The sequence below is a fragment of the Drepanopeziza brunnea genome, assembly GCF_022702325.1.
Source record: "Drepanopeziza brunnea f. sp. 'multigermtubi' strain 214-2 chromosome Unknown ctg8, whole genome shotgun sequence".
NCBI classification, from domain to species: Eukaryota; Fungi; Ascomycota; class Leotiomycetes; order Helotiales; family Drepanopezizaceae; genus Drepanopeziza; species Drepanopeziza brunnea.
Genome location: NW_027094071.1, coordinates 642,557 through 659,733, shown reverse-complemented (window position 1 = coordinate 659,733; position 17,177 = coordinate 642,557). Strand labels below are relative to the sequence as shown.

The 17,177-nt window shown below is 42.2% G+C and overlaps 4 protein-coding genes across 4 annotated transcripts; 3 read left to right on the top strand and 1 right to left on the bottom strand.

Annotated features, from left to right (window-relative positions):
* Nucleotides 1-708: 708 nt before the first annotated feature.
* Nucleotides 709-1,520, top strand: L3040_005158 (uncharacterized protein; the record flags this gene model as incomplete). Its single annotated transcript, XM_066157251.1, has 3 exons — nucleotides 709-834; nucleotides 890-977; nucleotides 1,033-1,520. 3 exons carry the CDS (start codon nucleotides 709-711, stop codon nucleotides 1,518-1,520), a joined length of 702 nt encoding a protein of 233 aa, XP_066011566.1.
* Nucleotides 1,521-1,818: 298 nt separating this feature from the next.
* Nucleotides 1,819-4,403, top strand: L3040_005157 (uncharacterized protein; the record flags this gene model as incomplete). The annotated part of the gene is made up of 4 exons (XM_007296960.2): nucleotides 1,819-2,021; nucleotides 2,101-2,212; nucleotides 2,262-4,300; nucleotides 4,352-4,403. 4 exons carry the CDS (start codon nucleotides 1,819-1,821, stop codon nucleotides 4,401-4,403), a joined length of 2,406 nt encoding a protein of 801 aa, XP_007297022.2.
* Nucleotides 4,404-11,104: 6,701 nt separating this feature from the next.
* Nucleotides 11,105-12,586, top strand: L3040_005156 (uncharacterized protein; the record flags this gene model as incomplete). Its single annotated transcript, XM_007294725.1, has 6 exons — nucleotides 11,105-11,262; nucleotides 11,345-11,386; nucleotides 11,432-11,536; nucleotides 11,590-11,766; nucleotides 11,818-11,988; nucleotides 12,100-12,586. The coding sequence occupies 6 exons, from the start codon at nucleotides 11,105-11,107 to the stop codon at nucleotides 12,584-12,586; spliced, it is 1,140 nt and encodes a 379-aa protein (XP_007294787.1).
* A 696-nt stretch (nucleotides 12,587-13,282) lies between these two features.
* Nucleotides 13,283-15,094, bottom strand: L3040_005155 (uncharacterized protein; the record flags this gene model as incomplete). Its single annotated transcript, XM_007294726.1, has 4 exons — nucleotides 13,283-14,010; nucleotides 14,061-14,495; nucleotides 14,543-14,701; nucleotides 14,758-15,094. The coding sequence occupies 4 exons, from the start codon at nucleotides 15,092-15,094 to the stop codon at nucleotides 13,283-13,285; spliced, it is 1,659 nt and encodes a 552-aa protein (XP_007294788.1).
* Nucleotides 15,095-17,177: the final 2,083 nt, after the last annotated feature.

The window sequence follows — 17,177 nt, the reverse complement described above, 5'->3', positions numbered from 1 at the left end:
ATGTTTTTTTTAGGCTTGGACTTAGGAAGGAGGCTCGCAAGTAGAGCCTCCGTGCTGAGAAACCTCGAGTTTAGAAGGACCGATATGGTAAGGTAGCGTTATTGAGCTTGAGTTTATTATGGAAAAATAATTAGCAGCTGTAATAATAAGTTGAATCCATATCTTACGTAAGTCTTAAGATGCAAATTCCAATTTACTACGTCGCAGGCGTAAGTATTACCCCTCGAGGGTAGGGAAAACAGGGGGTTTAAAGTGGAAACTAAACTTTTAAGGCACCCTCGAGGAGTAATACTTAGGCCTGTACCGTGGTAATTTGCTAGTTGCGAGCTAGTATATAGGCCTTGGAACGTGCAACTTTTATTATCAAATTGAGTTGATCCTCTTCAGGATTAACCAACTCAACTGCCTAGTTGCACGGACGTGCAATCGCGAGCCATACCCACTCGAAGAAAAGTAATTACTACGTAAGTTGGTCATTACAAATTGGAAAGGAAGATTGCAATATTTTAAATAGTTCATATCTACGAAGTAGGATGATCTTCGAGTGCGCTGCCTATTATTAACCGCACGAACATTTATAGTCGACGTAGAAATTTCGAGTACGGACGTTCAAGAAAGAGATATATATTTCTTCCTACACCTGCTGCAGTTTTCATTCATCATCCTCTCCCTTCATAAGCTTGTTTCCTTTGGTCAGCTACAGACACGATGCTACGATTGAAGTCTATGTTCGCGATCTTGCTAGCCTTAAGCTCCCTCTTGGGTAGAGCCCAAGCATTTTGGTGGGAAGAGTGGCTCCAACATATAGTCATCGGCTATACAACAGTTCCCGAAGTAAGTTTCACCTGATTTATATAGCATAAGCTTATACTAATTACGCGAACTAAAGTCCCAAGCTCTGCGCATCAATGAACATAACAAGCCAGTTGTACAAGAATCCGAATACCGTACCCAATTAGGACCTGGCTTGTACATGGGTGGGATCATTTATAGAGATCGTTATCTATTACGCGGAGCTAACAATCTAAATAGTAAACAGAGTTGGTAGCTGGAAGGGTGATGAAGGGAGTTGGTATTGTGCTATTAAAGCGAGAAATTGGAAGATGAAAATGATCGGCAAAGCTTTCGTCCCTAAAACTTTTATGGGAACTACCGTCAATGGTATTGAGCAAACCCAATTATGGGGTGCAGACGAAGAAGTCATCGTGGAATACATTCGGAACAAGCTAGGGATGTCACACCCGGCGAACGCGCTACGACTTTCCTGGGTTTTGGGTATAAAGTGGCAGCTGCAAATGGCTATTCCAAAGAAAGTGGTAGATGAGGATAAATTGGACTTATGGGCCCAATGCTTTAGAACAGAAGCTGAGCTGTACGCTTTTTCGAACAAAGTTATTGATTTTGAGGCTTGGACCATTGCAGGAGATCCTGGATGGCCGACCTCCATTCTTCCAGAAAGACCTAGACAAGCCGACGACGACCTACAATCAGAAGGGAGTGGCTCATCAGTTGTATATTAGAACTCATATGATCTGCTGCCATTCTACCTATTTCGCCGACTCGGCTGCTTCTTCCATCGCAGCTTTGGGAACAACTGCGTGCCAATATTTCCTTTTAATCTCGCATAAAATCACAGGTCAACAGAGAGTAAATGAGAGGAAGGATGAGGAGGAAGATTCCTAGAACGATATTTAGCCCCCGCCAATTGAATGCTATGCGGGAAAACGATATTCCGGGACTCAAAAAAATTTAGGGGAGTCAATCGGGAGTTGATGAACGATGACCAGGTTGTTCAAGAACTTCAATCAATCCAGCAATATGAGGGCGCATAGAGCTGTCCGGGCTGCAGCTGTAGCAGAATCTTCAATTTCTTCCCTGAGATATTGTCCGTCGAGGCCGAGATTTCTCTGCTTAAATGCATCGAGTCGCGGCTTGAGCATCCGGACGACCGTGGGGAAGGGATTGGGTGCGAGAGCTTTCTCTCAGACAAGATATGTTCGGGCCGGGGTGGCAGAGGCAGTGTGAGTCTGGGAATCTGGAGTTGGGCTCTTGGAACAGTGTGGTCTTGGAGATTATAGGGATGTGCTAATATCGAGACAGATTAGAACAGGCCGCTGCAGACCCGTCCGCCCTCACGCAAAAGAAAATCATAGACAACTTGGACGGCGTGGAAAGAGGACGGCTATCCAAGCTTAGGAATATTGGAATTGCGGTAGGTTCTTCAAAATAAAAGAACGAAGACGTCCGACTGATGTCTGTAGGCGCATATCGACAGTGGCAAAACCACAGCTACAGAAAGAGTTCTCTTTTACACTGGTCGGATCAACTCTATCCACGAAGTTCGAGGCAAAGATGCTGTCGGGGCAAAGATGGATTCCATGGAGTTGGAGAGAGAAAAGGGAATCACCATCCAATCTGCTGCGACTTTCTGCGACTGGCGAAAGGTAGAGAACGGAAAGGAGGAGACATATCACATCAACTTGATCGATACCCCTGGACATATAGATTTCACAATCGAAGTCGAGAGAGCATTGCGAGTTCTGGATGGAGCAGTCATGATTCTCTGTGCGGTGAGCGGAGTCCAGAGTCAAACGATCACGGTCGACAGGCAAATGCGACGATACAACGTTCCTCGAGTCAGTTTTATCAACAAGATGGATAGGATGGGCGCAAACCCGTTCAAGGCGGTGGAGCAGATCAACCAAAAACTTCGGATACCAGCTGCGGCATTACAGGTCCCTATTGGAGGGGAGGATACCTTCCAGGGGGTCGTGGACTTAATCAGAATGAAGGCCATTTACAACGAAGGATCAAAAGGAGAAATCATCAGAGAAACCGATGAGATTCCGGAAAGTGTCAAGGCTCTGGCGGAAGAGAAACGACTGGTACTAATAGAGACTTTGGCCGACGTGGATGATGAGATTGCCGAGATCTTCCTGGACGAGAAGACCCCGACGCCAGAACAAATGAAGGCTGCCATTCGAAGAGCGACCATCGCTTTGAAGTTCACTCCAGTGCTGATGGGAAGTGCATTGGCGGATAAATCAGTCCAGCCGATGTTGGATGCAGTTTGCGATTACCTACCAAACCCCTCCGAAGTTGAAAACTTGGCGTTGGACAGGCGAAGAGACGAGGCACCCGTGAAGCTTGTCTCTTACAACTCTTTACCTTTTGTCGGCTTGGCCTTTAAGCTCGAGGAGAGCAACTATGGGCAACTGACTTATATTCGAGTCTACCAAGGAATCATGAAGAAGGGAATGAACATCTTCAACGCGAGAACGGACAAGCGAGTGAAGATCCCTCGCATCGTGCGAATGCACTCCAATGACATGGAGGAAGTTCCCGAGATCAGTGCTGGAGAAATCTGCGCTGTGTTCGGCGTCGACTGTGCTTCTGGTGACACCTTCACCGATGGTTCGTTGCCGTACTCCATGTCATCAATGTTTGTTCCGGATCCTGTCATTTCGCTCTCCATCAAGCCAAAAACCACCAAAGATACGAGTAACTTCAGCAAAGCCATGAACCGCTTCCAGCGCGAAGACCCCACCTTCAGAGTGCACGTCGATGCGGAGAGTCAGGAGACCATCATCTCAGGAATGGGAGAATTGCATCTTGATATCTACGTTGAGCGTATGCGACGAGAATACAAGGTCGAGGTCGAAACCGGAAAGCCACAGGTCGCTTACCGAGAGACCATCACTGAAGAAGTCAAATTCGACCACACCCTGAAGAAGCAGACTGGTGGCGCAGGAGATTTCGCTCGTGTCGTTGGATACATGCAGCCCATTGCCCCGGGCGAGAACGGCTACAGCCCATCCACGTTCAGACAAGAGGTCACTGGTGGTTCGATTTCCGAGAAGTTCTTGTACGCTTGCGAAAAAGGTTTCCTCGCATCTTGCGAGAAGGGCCCCCTTATCGGACACCCTGTCCTTGGAACTTCCATGGTCATCAATGATGGAGCTACCCACATGACTGATTCGTCCGAAATGGCGTTCAAAAATTCCACGCAGCAAGCATTCCGCAAGGCATTCAAGGAGGCCAGACCCCAGGTTCTAGAACCTCTCATGAAGACTACTATCACAGCACCCAACGAGTTCCAGGGAAACGTTGTGGGCCTGTTGAACAAGCGAAATGCTATTATCAGTGACACCGAGATTGGGCCGGAGGACTTCACTTTGACGGCGGATTGCAGTCTGAACGCCATGTTCGGCTTCAGTTCTCAGCTGAGAGCTGCTACTCAGGGTAAGGGAGAGTTTGGTATGGAATTTAGCCATTACGCTCCGGCTCCTGGACAATTACAGTAAGGCGCCTTTCAGCTCTTTCAAAAGCGCCCACACTAACAGAATCGCAGAAAAGAATTGGTGGCTGCGCACGAGAAGGCACAAGCGGACAGGCATAAGTAAACTAGGCCGTCGCCTTTGTTTTTGTATTGATATTTTCTATGTTGCAATGTTTTTGCTACAAATGCTGCGAACGCATAGGCTATACACTTGGGTATTGCATAGGACAGGAGGTAGGGAGGACAATAGGAGTCTTGTGTAGCATATTTATGAATGTATAATACAAGAGAAGGATCTCAACTCAAAGTATAAGGGATGGGATGCTTTCTGTTTTTGCTTTCGCGTCGGGCGTTACTCGTATAGCTGTGCATGATCTTCTTCAAGGGACATGGTCTCCGTGTCGGATGGACAGCCGAGTTGGTGAGTTTCTCCATATTGCCGGCAGACAGCTAGAGCTGATTCGTGGTATCGGCATCTGGAAACTCCGCTTTTTCTTGTGTTTTTTTCTCATTTCCTCGAATTGATTGTGAAAGGGTCGGCGCGAGGAGGTGGAGGTGGAGTTTGAGCCTCCCTTCTTGCAAGCTTGACATCAGACTGCTTAACCCTTTCCCCGCGATTGTCGCCCGTTCGGAACTGGCCTGTGTCTGTCTGATTCAGTTTCCTACACACCGAACGCCTTAATCGAAAACGCCAGTCAAATGTTGCTACTGCCAAAATGTCGCCTTGGGCCACGAGGGCGATGATCTTGGTTGCTTGATGTTTGTTATCAGGATACCGATCAAGGCTAGAAAACAACGATATTCGAGTTGTCGCCTCCTAATAGGTACTCCACGTTAGAAATCCTTGGATTGGATTACCGTGCCCCTCTGGATTTGATGATAGCCCATATATCCTAGTGTCCCATAAGATCGGATCTCACCAAGTGATGCGGCACAAAAGAAAATATTGCTACCAACGACGATGACTCGCTTCTTCGCTACTCCGCCGGAGCGCGATCGAGCAATTGTGCAACGATCGATAGATTAAGAAGTTGGAAATTTTCAGAGGATGGTATACGGATATACGGATATACGGATATACGGATATACGGATATACGGATATACGGATATACGGAGTAAGGGGATAGGATCACCAAATCGGCCAAGGACTGTCAAGGCTAGGAATGCGGACGGACCCCTCTCTACGATAGAGTTAGGTAGATACCGGTATCGCCTCCTGAACCTTGGCATCTCTTATCTTCTTGTATACAATTTAACCTTATCTCCAAGATACTCGCTCTCGCTACTGCATGATAACCTTTTCCAATCCTCATACTACAGTACTAGTACGCAGTAGAACGTGGCACCGTTATCGAACACGTTTAAATTTCACGATCCCGAGGACCTCGGAACATCCCTACATCGTATAGTACGGTACATCCTGCATGCTCCTATGGTGGCGCATACCCGTTCTTAGACGATTAGTCTTGAGCTAAAGCAAAAGCTTTTACTTTAATTGTAGCCTTAACGACCTCAAACGAGATCCGTCGCTGCTGCTAACGCTAATATATTCAATTCTAACCCTTTCGTATATGATAATCTTCTTCTGAGCCTCGCGATCATCAGTTTCGTTGTCTTTCTTAACTCGCTTCGAAGTTTCAGGCGTTATCGTAACCGTTTGATCACACATCTAAAAGGTTGCTAACGAAATCGTACACTTTTAAGGCCACGCCGAAAACTCCAGTACTGACTACGTCCCAGGCGTAAGTATTACCCCCTGAGGGTCGGGTAACCAGGGGGCTTACAGTAGAAACTCAACTTTTGAGGCACCCTCAAGGCGTAACAATTAAGCCTGTACCGTGGTACTTTGAAGGCATTGAGTCCAAGCTCTCGGACCTCTTTACCAATAGTCACTACGTCCCAGGCGTAAGTATCACCCCTTAAGGGTAGGGCAACCAGGAGGTTTATAATGGCAACTAAACTTTTGAGGTACCTTCGAGGGGTAATACTTACGCTTGTACCGTGGTACTACGTCGCAGGCGTAAGTATTACCCCTCGAGGGTATGGAAAACAGGGGGTTTAAAGTGGAAACTAAACTTTTAAGGCACCCTCGAGGGGTAATACTTAGGCCTGTACCGTGGTATATCGCAAAACCAATTACTGAAAATTCGAAGCTAAATCACTGTTTCACATACCACGGTACAGGCCTAAGTATTACCCCTCGAGGGTGCCTCAAAAGTTTAGTTGCCACTATAAACTTCTTGGTTGCCCTACCCTCAAGGGGTGATACTTACGCCTGGGACGTAGTACAAAAGAGTTCTTCTTAATCTAACTTCGATAAATACAATATTATCTTGCGCATGCCTTAGCTCGCTCTCTGTAGCCCTTTAATTAATGAGAACTTCGACTCCTTCATATTCGATGGCGGAGCCTGCAAAAACTATTACTTATTATCTATTTATCGTCAATTACTTATGCCCGATTTAATGCCTTTTTTTAGCACCCCGAAGACCTTTATCAAAAGACCTTTCCTTCGAAGATTGAGCGCCGCTTCTGTTTATACTACGGCCTTTTATATTAAAACTAAGATTTTTTCTGCCTTTTTTATATAAGATTAATAAATAGTTTCAATAGAAGTTTAAAGTAAACCTTGCCGCTTTTAATATTATATCTTATTTAACTCGCCTCGTTCGATACGATTCGGCCCGCTTAAGCGTCTAACAAATAAAAGGCGAGCTATTTATTTTACTTCTAGACTTGCAAGTTGATTATAGATTACAAGCAAATTTTTTTTTGGCATTAAACTACGGTTTAGTCCTGCATTCGAAATCTAATAACGCTAAAAAGCAGCCGATATGTACTGTTGCAGCGTATCTCTTAAAGATATTCGAAAAGCTCTAGCTTCTAAAATTTATATCGTTCTTTCTATTATTATTCTTTTTTAATACTACGATCACTTGAATGCTTTTAGTTGAAACGAAGCAGATAAATTAGCCTTTTAGAAAGATTGCGATCACCCTATCAGACTGAAATAAAGCGCTATTCCTTTTTATAGACTTTTTTTATATAATATATCACTAGATAAATTTTAGACTGTTCGCCGATTATTTTAAGAAAAGCCTTAAATAAAAGATTTATTCGAGCCAGTACTTATCAAGCCGCCTTTCTTAAGCTATTCGCATTTTAAAAAAGCTAAAAAGACGGCTTTATAAGTATTAAATTTCATGAATGTATATAAAGATTAATTTAAAAAGGGCTAAGAATTGTTAATAAGTATACGAAAATGAAAAAGGCTTATCGTTATCGAGTAAGTGCCGTAGAATCGTAGATTAGTTATTTTAAAGGTCAAAGAAATAGCTAAAAGGGCCGAATATCAGTTTAATTTTTTGCTTTAGCACGCTTATCGAGAATTAAATATTAGCGTCGATTCGAAAGAGACTTTAGACGGTGCGAAGTTCGAAAACTAATAAAAAGCTCGAAGCTACCTTTCGTAATAAGCAAAACCGTCTTTAGCAAAACCGTCTTTAGCAAAACCGTCTTTAGCAAAACCGTCTTTAGCAAAACCTTTTTTTTAAAAAAAGGCGATAGCTATTTTCTTTTTTGGCTTCGCGCTAGTCAAGATTTTAGCTTGCAAATTTAATACGATCTTTTTAAAATCTAAGGCTTTTTATTAAGCTTTAAAAAGAGCTTTATATTATTATTGGATCGCCGATAGAGAGCGTTCATTACTAACATGCAGCGCACGTGGTTTCTTGCAATTGCAAAACTGGCGCTAAAATAGTATCTGAATTCTATCTGGCATATCTGCTCCGTAAGGTTCAGATGAGTGGACTTCTTCTAAACGATTAGAGAGAATTACGTGCACTAGCTATATAATCGTATTTTGTCAGAAGGTAGCTTTGAAGACAGGCAAAGATAGAATGATAGGAGTGTAGAAGTATCTGGCTACATCGGATTAAAGGGGGCCACTACGAGTAATTGAAAGTTAAAGAGTCAGCTGGACACATCGGATTGAAACAGGCTACTGTGAGGAATTGAGTATTAGTAAGCCGGCAGGCCAAGTCGGATTAAAGGTGGCTACTACGAGGAATTGCATGCTAGAGAGTCAGCTGGCTGCATCAGACTCAAGGGAGCTACTACAAGGAATTGAATGATAAAGAGTCAGCCGGCTACATCGGAATAAAGAGGGCCACTGCGAGGAATTGAAAGTTAAAGAGTCAGCCGGCTACATCGGAACAAAGAGGACCACTGCGAGGAATTGAGAGTTGAAGAGTCAGCCGGCTACCTCAGATTGAAACAGGCTACTATAAGGAATTGAATATTAGAAAGCCGGCAGGCCAAGTCGGATTAAAGGTGGCTACTACGAGGAATTGCATGCTAGAGAGTCAGCTGGCTGCATCAGACTCAAGGGAGCTACTACAAGGAATTGAATGATAAAGAGTCAGCCGGCTACATCGGAATAAAGAGGGCCACTGCGAGGAATTGAAAGTTAAAGAGTCAGCCGGCTACATCGGAACAAAGAGGACCACTGCGAGGAATTGAGAGTTGAAGAGTCAGCCGGCTACCTCAGATTGAAACAGGCTACTATAAGGAATTGAATATTAGAAAGCCGGCAGGCCAAGTCGGACTCAAGGTGGCTATTGCGAGGAGTTGCATGCTAGAGAGTCAGCTGGCTGCATCCAACTTCAAAGGCCTACTGGTATAGATGAAGTATAAGAAAAATATTCAATTGGATTAAAAAAAATCAAGTTTGCTATATAAGCCGAAATAAGTCCGACAGCAATAAATTCTGAAATATAAAATATCCTAATAGCTTAGTGATAGCAGCTTAAAAAGCAAAAAAAAAGTAAAACTATTTCTTTACGAAAAATTGAAATGCTTTTTATTTTAGCTGTAATCGATAAGATTTTCTTTTAAAAAATAATTATAATAAGAGTTCTCCCCAGTAAAAAAGAGGGTTTGAAAGAATCCCCCCCCATGTTTTAAATAATCTTAATATAATAATAATAATAATAATAATAATAATAATAATAATAATAATAATAATAATAATAATAATAATAATAATAATAATAATAATAATAATAATAATAATAATAATAATAATAATAATAATAATAATAATAATAATAATAATAATAATAATAATAATAATAATAATAATAATAATAATAATAATAATAATAATAATAATAATAATAATAATAATAATAATAATGATAATAATAATAATATATAATATATCCGATAATATATATCACATTAAATAAAATATTTTAAATCATTGATTTTTCATTATAAATTATAATGACTATATCGATTATTTTTAATTAAGATAAATAAGTTTAAAGTAATATAATTAATAAGTCTATTATTAAACTATAGTTTTTATTATCAGCTGATTTATTATGAGTCGAGTGATTTGCCCTTGGGTAATACTATAAAGAATTTCTTCTTCTGCTCAGATTATTTTACGGCCTTTTTTCGATATATTTTATACGGCTTATATTAATAATATTTTTATTTATTCCGATACCTTCAAAGAGCACCGTCATTTCGTTAAAGCTGTACTTTGAGCAATCTAAAAATCTGACTTACAGCTAAATATTAAAAAGTGCGACTTCGGAGACGGAGTTCAAAAATCATATATTTCGACTTGCTTATTTTTACTAGAAGTATTAAAATAGACTCAGCTAAAGTAGAATATATTTCTTTTTATGAAGATTTAATCAATTTTAACGACGTGCAAGATTACTTCAGCTTTTCTAGTCTTTATAAACGATCTATTAAAATAATTCCTCGGATTCTTAAAATTTTCGTTCATTTTATCTCAAAAAAAAAGTTTGAATAAAACTAGACCCCCGCTCTCTAACGAACTTTCGATACTTCAAAATAGACTTTACTCTAGCGCTAATTCTCTTTCACTTCGAATTCTTATAATATTAAACCGATATATTAATTAAATAATTCGATTATAAGTCATTTAATCGATACAAAATTCAAAAAAATATAAAGCTCTTATACTTATCACTTAGACTTATCTTTTGAGCACGATAAACTTAATGATAGTTTCTATAATGACTTCTTTAGCTTAGCACTTACCGATCCCCATTTTAGCTAATAAGATCCCTCGCTTTTTTTTCGTCGCAATAGACGCAAATGGCGAGAAGCTATAAGCCGTAAAAAATACTTTTAATTATAAAAAAATCAAAGCAAATGGCTTTCAATACTTCATTTTTTAAAGAAGATACGACCTCGAAGATAAGTCTTCAGAACCACTTTCATCGATGAGCAACGTATGGTCCTTTACTTTAGAGTCCGAAAAACGCTTCCTTAATAAGCCAAAATCTACTACAGTAGAGACCACCGATGCTAAAAAGAATGCGTAATTGTTTATTATCATTCGGAAGAGAAAAAGAATGAAAAGGATCGTATGGAAGGGAATAGAATGATCGATTTGGCCAAAGAATGCTAAGGCGAGAGTGCGCACGAACCCCTATCATTAAGTTATCTCTTCCTGTACCTTAGAGTCTCTTCTTCCCTTGTACACAATTTAAACTCATCTCCAAGACCTTGGTCTGGCTTTCGTGAGTCGTGACAGATGGATTGATGGATGATCAACTCCGCGTCAGCAGCTAAACCTGGTTTCCATTCGCTAAGTGGTTCTGTTATTCTTAAGATCTTCCGTTTCGTTCTCGTTTCCTATTGAAATTAGCTTATTAGCTAGCGTGAAAGTACCGTTAGCATCTTATTCAGATTAAGAACATATAGTACACGTCTGCTCGTAGGTGACCTGGTTTCTTCATCTCTCTATCAGCATCTTCATTCTCTGACTTGTCCTCATTATGAGATATACGTCCATCATCCTCGCTTGCTTCAGCTTCTTTATTAGAAGTAATGCCGTCGGAGTTGTAGGAAAGGCGCCTGGGTTTGCGGCCGGCACTACTGGAGGAGGGTCGGCCACCCCTCAGTATCCAGCAGACATTGCAGAGCTCAAGAAATGGTAGGCATCGGGAGACAAAAACTCGTTCTTCTCCCGAAACTTTCCTGGACAAGTGATCACTGACTCCCTCGTGTCCTTTCAGGCTTACTGATTCTACACCCCGTGTCATTGTTCTTAATAAGGAGTAAGTCTCGCGAGACCCGGCATAGGAATCGTGCTGAATTTATAGGTATAATTTTATTGGGAGCGAGGGCCGTGTTACAGAAACAGGATGCCGTCCGACTTCCAACACTTGTGGAAGTGCAGGGCAGGACGCGATCAATCATGTCGAATGGTGACCTTTTACCGATGTCTCTATATATAAAGCGATTGCTGACAACCCGATAGGTGCACTAACGGCAATGCTGGACCCAATGTCACCCCCATTTCCGTGACATACGATAAAGCAGGAGTCTCTGCAATTGACATCGGTTCAAACAAGTCTCTCATCGGGATTGGTACCGCAGGTGTTATCCGGGGAAAGGGACTTCGGGTTGCTAATGGCTCCAAGAATGTCATTATCCAGTAAGTTATTCCCAAGCTGAAGATTGAGAAGTGCTATGCTGATGATCAAAGGAACATTCATATCACTGAACTTAATCCTCAATACATCTGGGGTGGAGATGCTCTCACTCTCGCGGGTGCTGACTTGGTATGGGTCGATCATTGTAAAGTCTCGCTCATTGGCCGTCAAATGTTCGTAGCTGGTGAACTAGCCTCGGGAAGAGTCACGATCTCAAACAATGAGTATGAATATGTTCCTATTCCATCCCAAAACCCTATCCGGCTTTCAAAAAGACGTCGTTCCAGAGCAAGATCCCACCAAAACCCAAGTGCTAACTTAATGACCTCGTACAGATTTGACGGTAACACCTCATGGAGCGCAACTTGCGACAACCATCACTACTGGGTCATCTATCTTATTGGATCCTCCGACTTCGTCACTATGATAGGAAACTACATCCACCACACCAGCGGCCGCGCCCCCAAAATTGGCGGCAACACCCTCCTCCACGCGGTCAACAACTACTGGGACGCAGTATCCGGGCACGCATACGACGTTATGGCCGGAGGGCAGGTCACTGCCGAAGGCAATGTCTTTCAGAATGTCAAAACGCCCCTCCTCTCGAATAAAGGCAAGGTGTTCTCGAGTCCTTCACCCAGTGCCAACACTGCCTGCATGCCATATCTGGGGCGTGCTTGCCAGCTCAATTCGATTGACAGCAGTGGGACGATTGCTGGCTCTGATACGTCCTTTTTTGGGAACTTCAATGGCCATACTATTGCTTCGGCGAAGAAGGCGTCGAAAAAGATCGCGAACGCTGCTGGGATTGGGAAAATCTGACAGGGCGCGACGGCCAAGGGGGGAAAGGGGGGTTTCGAGCCTCGCTGTGTTGGAGTCACCTCTAACTGCTAATACATAAACTTTTGTTTCGCGCCATAAACTCTTTACATTCGATAGCTTTAACTTTCTACAACTATAAGCTTTGAAAGCTGAACAATAATTATAAAACTCTTTGAAACAAGATATAGCTTATAACTTTGAGATGATTTTAATTCATATTTATTATTTAATAAAGTCTATTAAAGCAGAAATATGGACAGTCGGCTTCGTCTCAACTTCAGCAGACGTCTTAAAGAATGGAGCGACTTCAACTTTATCTTCTGTATCTAGGTCTCTTAAACACGCAGATTCTAGCTTGCTGGTTTTCAACCACTTTCTCGAAGATAGAATTAATAAACACCGGCTAATGTTACTTTTTATTTCGAAGTGTTGACCCTCAGTTTTGGTGCGAAAAGTGATTTTACGCATTAGCAGTAGTTACCTAGTACTGTAACTTCACTTCGTACTTGACTTGGCCTTTCGTTCTTGGTGATCTTCAGTATCAGGTATTCAAAGCTTGCAGTTTCCTGCCAGCCCTGCAATATGTAAGTTTTAGTGCTCGTCTTAGAATTTCTTGTCTCGGCATTTTAAATATGGTCACCTTTTCAGAATGTCAAGAGATGGAGATAAATATTTTTTTTTGGAGGGGGAAAATCATTATGCAAGGATCTCTCTAGCAACAGAGTTTATAAAGTCTATCCCTTCCTTCCTCCAAGTATCATCCTCCCCAAACGAGAGGTCGGAGTTCAACACCATATTCGTCGGCTTGTCCAGGTCGTATTTTGGCCAAGGCGGCAGCGTACTATCCCCTCTACTAGTGTTCGGATCATAGTCATTGACGAAAGAGACATATGCTTTGCCAATATTGCGACTCAGATCTGTGTATTTCTGATACTGGGGCAGAGGACCGAGTCTACCCGAGATGTTCTGGAAGCTGAATACCACGTTGTCGAAATGCCTCGCTCCGTGATAGGGCAATGCGTTCCATAATGGTGTGTCAAACCGGTAGCTGTAGACATCCTGTCCCGCGGCAGCGTAAACCTCGCAGAACTTGCGACGGCCCGAGATCATGACAATGTCGCCTGTGATCGCGGCATGTCTCCGGAACTGCAGTCCCAGGCCGGGAAACGTGGTGTTGTCCTTGAGGGCGTAGGGTGGCTCGTTGGCTGGGTCGTTAGGGTATAGCTCCAGGAGCTTGCGGGCTGTGTTAGGGACGATCTGGTAGTTGCGATAGGCGAGGAGATTGTTGAAGATGGCTGTCTCAGTGTCTAGGCCTGAGTTGACGAAGCTGAGACCTTCATCGCTGTTGGCACCGTTCAACATTGGCAGGCGAATGAACTTCCCCTCCGCCATTAATGTGCTTGGGTATGCTGTGAGGAAGTCGCCTGGTGACCATTAGCATGATCTCGGGAGGAGCAAGTAAACGATCACTCACCGTCAATCAAGGGATTCCATATAGTGGTGACTCGATTCCTCCAGAGCTCATCGGCCGATAGGTCTCGCAGACATGCTAGCCGATCAAGTGACGTCCAGCAGTTTGTACTCCTCGTCAAGTTCTCTACATGTGCCGCATAATATGCTAGTGGCTGAATCTGAGCTCCGGTCGGTCCTCCGGACTCCAGAATGACTGAGTGGAAAAGATCATCATTACGTCCATCATAAGAAAGCAGATGATATGCTATACTCTGAGCTCCAGCAGACTCTCCCCAGAGCGTAATTCTGTTCGGGTCCCCGCCAAAAGCAGCAATGTTCTCTTTGATCCAGCGGAACGCCATTCTTTGATCCAAGAGTCCTGCGTTAGAGTTTCCTTCCGCCAGGAGCTGAGGCGTTTGGAGGAAGCCCCAGACTCCTAAGCGGTAGTTCATGGAAACTTTTACAAATCAGCAAAATTTGGGGCTGAGAATAGCTCTAACCTACCCGTGATCATAGGTTTGCCGAGCTCCTGTCCAACGTGCGTTATCCCAGAAAGATTGTACTGTGGATCAGCAGTACTACCACTGTATAAACCTCCGCCATACACCCAAACGAGGACTGGCAGCAGCTTCTCCTCCTGCGATGTCTTGGCAGGTCGAACAACTGCGTTAAAACTCAGTCAGCGAATCGCAAAATGTCACCTCGGAATTGGCACGCACCATTTAATGTAAGGCAGTCTTCCGAAAGCTCAAAGTACGTGAATGCTGGATTGGGATATTGGTAACAGGAGGGTCCGTATGCTGTTGCGTTTCGAATACCAGTGAAGGAAGTATTCAGCGATTTCGGACGCGCGAATCGAAGTGCCCCTACTGGAGGCGTTGCGTACGGAATCCCTAGAAAGTGATCCTGCTGCCATTCTGGCACATATCTACCAGCATATGTTCCATTCGTGACGGTTACAAGTGGGGCACTCGCATTCACGACGGCCCCCATAGCCGTGCACGAAAGCTGGGAGAGGGCGAGAAGAGCCGCAGTTAGTAGTGAGTAAAGAGCCATAGCTTGCAGAGACAGTCGGAGGTACCGGTCCAATAAGGGGGGTTCAGGAGCTATTTAATAGGCAAAACCCTTACACAACTTCGGTATCTAATTCTCGAGAAATCTTTTGATCAAGTCCGCAATTAACTTGGCAAATATCAATCAAGCAGGAAAGACAAGCTCTGAAAAAACTATGGTCTCCAATTATTAAAAAGATCTACTGTAGCTTCGGTTCTGATTGGAGGAATATAAAAAGCTTGCGGACAAATACTAGTACGTATGCTGGGGTACTTTTCCGTTAGCGTCATGGCGGCGATCGATAAGGCAATACTAATCGGCGAAATACTTCAATCCTGCAGCTCTATAAGTATAATACTCTTATCTGGGCTGCTTTTCCTATCGGTTTTCATAAGTTTCATTTTATCCTTTCAATCTGCTATTAACTTTTATCCAAAATTCGGAGCCGTATAACTACTACGTAGCAATCAGAAATCTTCAGCCAAGTATAATTATATTTTGTATCTTTCCGAATGAGGCTTTGTTTAGGTTCAATTATATTAACCATACAGCTAGCTCAGCTCAGCAATACTCATTGGAAAAGGGGGCCTAACTGTACAAACTACTGCAGCGAGGGCAAGCGTGTCAATTAATCTTAATTATGGGCCTGTTTGCAGAAATCCAAGAATGAAGCTAGTACTCCCCTTATGAATACATATCGAAAGTATAATTTTGCAAGGGATCTTACCAGGTCTTAAACCGATCAACTTAGTATAAAGATTCATTCAGCCTTGAAAAGTACTACTACGTAGTAACTTTGAGCTGGTATTTAATCTGTGTAATGGAGTTGTTGTTATTGTTGTTATTATATTTATTAACGTCGGGCGGGTATTTAAAACGCAATGCTTAAACCTTGAGGACCTTTTATAAAGTACGGCGACGTGCTAAGTAAAGGAATTATATACAAAGTATTATTTAATCGAAAGTAAAAACCACGTTAAAGAAAACCTTTCGTTAAATAGCTAAATACTTATAACCTTTTTAAAAGCAATTTATAATGCTATACGTCGAGTTTTCTTTCGATAATTATCGAATACGTATAGCTTTATAAGCGGCCTCGATCCGTATAATACAAACATCGTTCTCTTTCGTCGTAAAGCTAAAAAGGTTCGCGTTCGTAGCCTTTAAATAAAGCCGGTATATTTGCAAAACGCTCTTTCGAAATCGCAATACCGTGTTTTCGATTAATCGAATTAAGCCTTTTTTATTTTATTTTTTATATACGTTCTTTTTTTATCGCAAATCCTTTTAGTATTTTCAATCGGTATGCTCGTTAAATATAAATCGTAATCGGCGTAGTATTCGAAAAGAAAAAGGAAAGAGGTTCGGAATCGCCGGTAAAAGGAAATCTCTTCGAAAAGACGTCGCATATCGATAATTCAATTTCGGCTGTTTAAATTCTTTATCTTTCTTTTTATTGTAAAAGAAAAAAAAAAGAAAGAGCTGAAGGTTCGTCAAAAGCACCTCGTACAAGTAAAGAATCGTAGCCCTTTTGTGTAATGGAGTTAGTTGGCAGGGCTTCAAGTTATTTAGTTTAGTGTAAATAGAAATCACCGCTCTACGATTTATAAAGCTAGACTGGGTCCGATATTATTTACGGGGGGGATAATACTAGTATGCTTAAACGAGATAGGGGTTTGAACTCAAAAAGTTATATTCCGAAATACGCGATGTACTCGAGATTCGCGAACTACTCAGGCTCCGAAGACGTGTTTGAGCATATAAAATTAGCGAGAGCTTGGAGCTCAAGGTATTCAATCAACGCTGTCTGCGGAAGCTATCAATATGCTCTTTCTTTTCTTTTAAATTTTTTCTCTTGATTAACAATCGCATTGATACTTTTTTATTATCGGGTCCTACTACAGTATGTGCTGCTAAACTTCTATAGCGTGAGATTAACTTTCCGTGAAAGCCTTTCCCGACTTGACTGAATTGATTGACTTAATGAACTTTATTAACTTGAACACTACTTTCGCTCAGCTCTATTAGCTATCAAAGTTATAAAGGTTTTAAAAGGAACTGAAGTTTTAATTTTGATAAAGAAAAA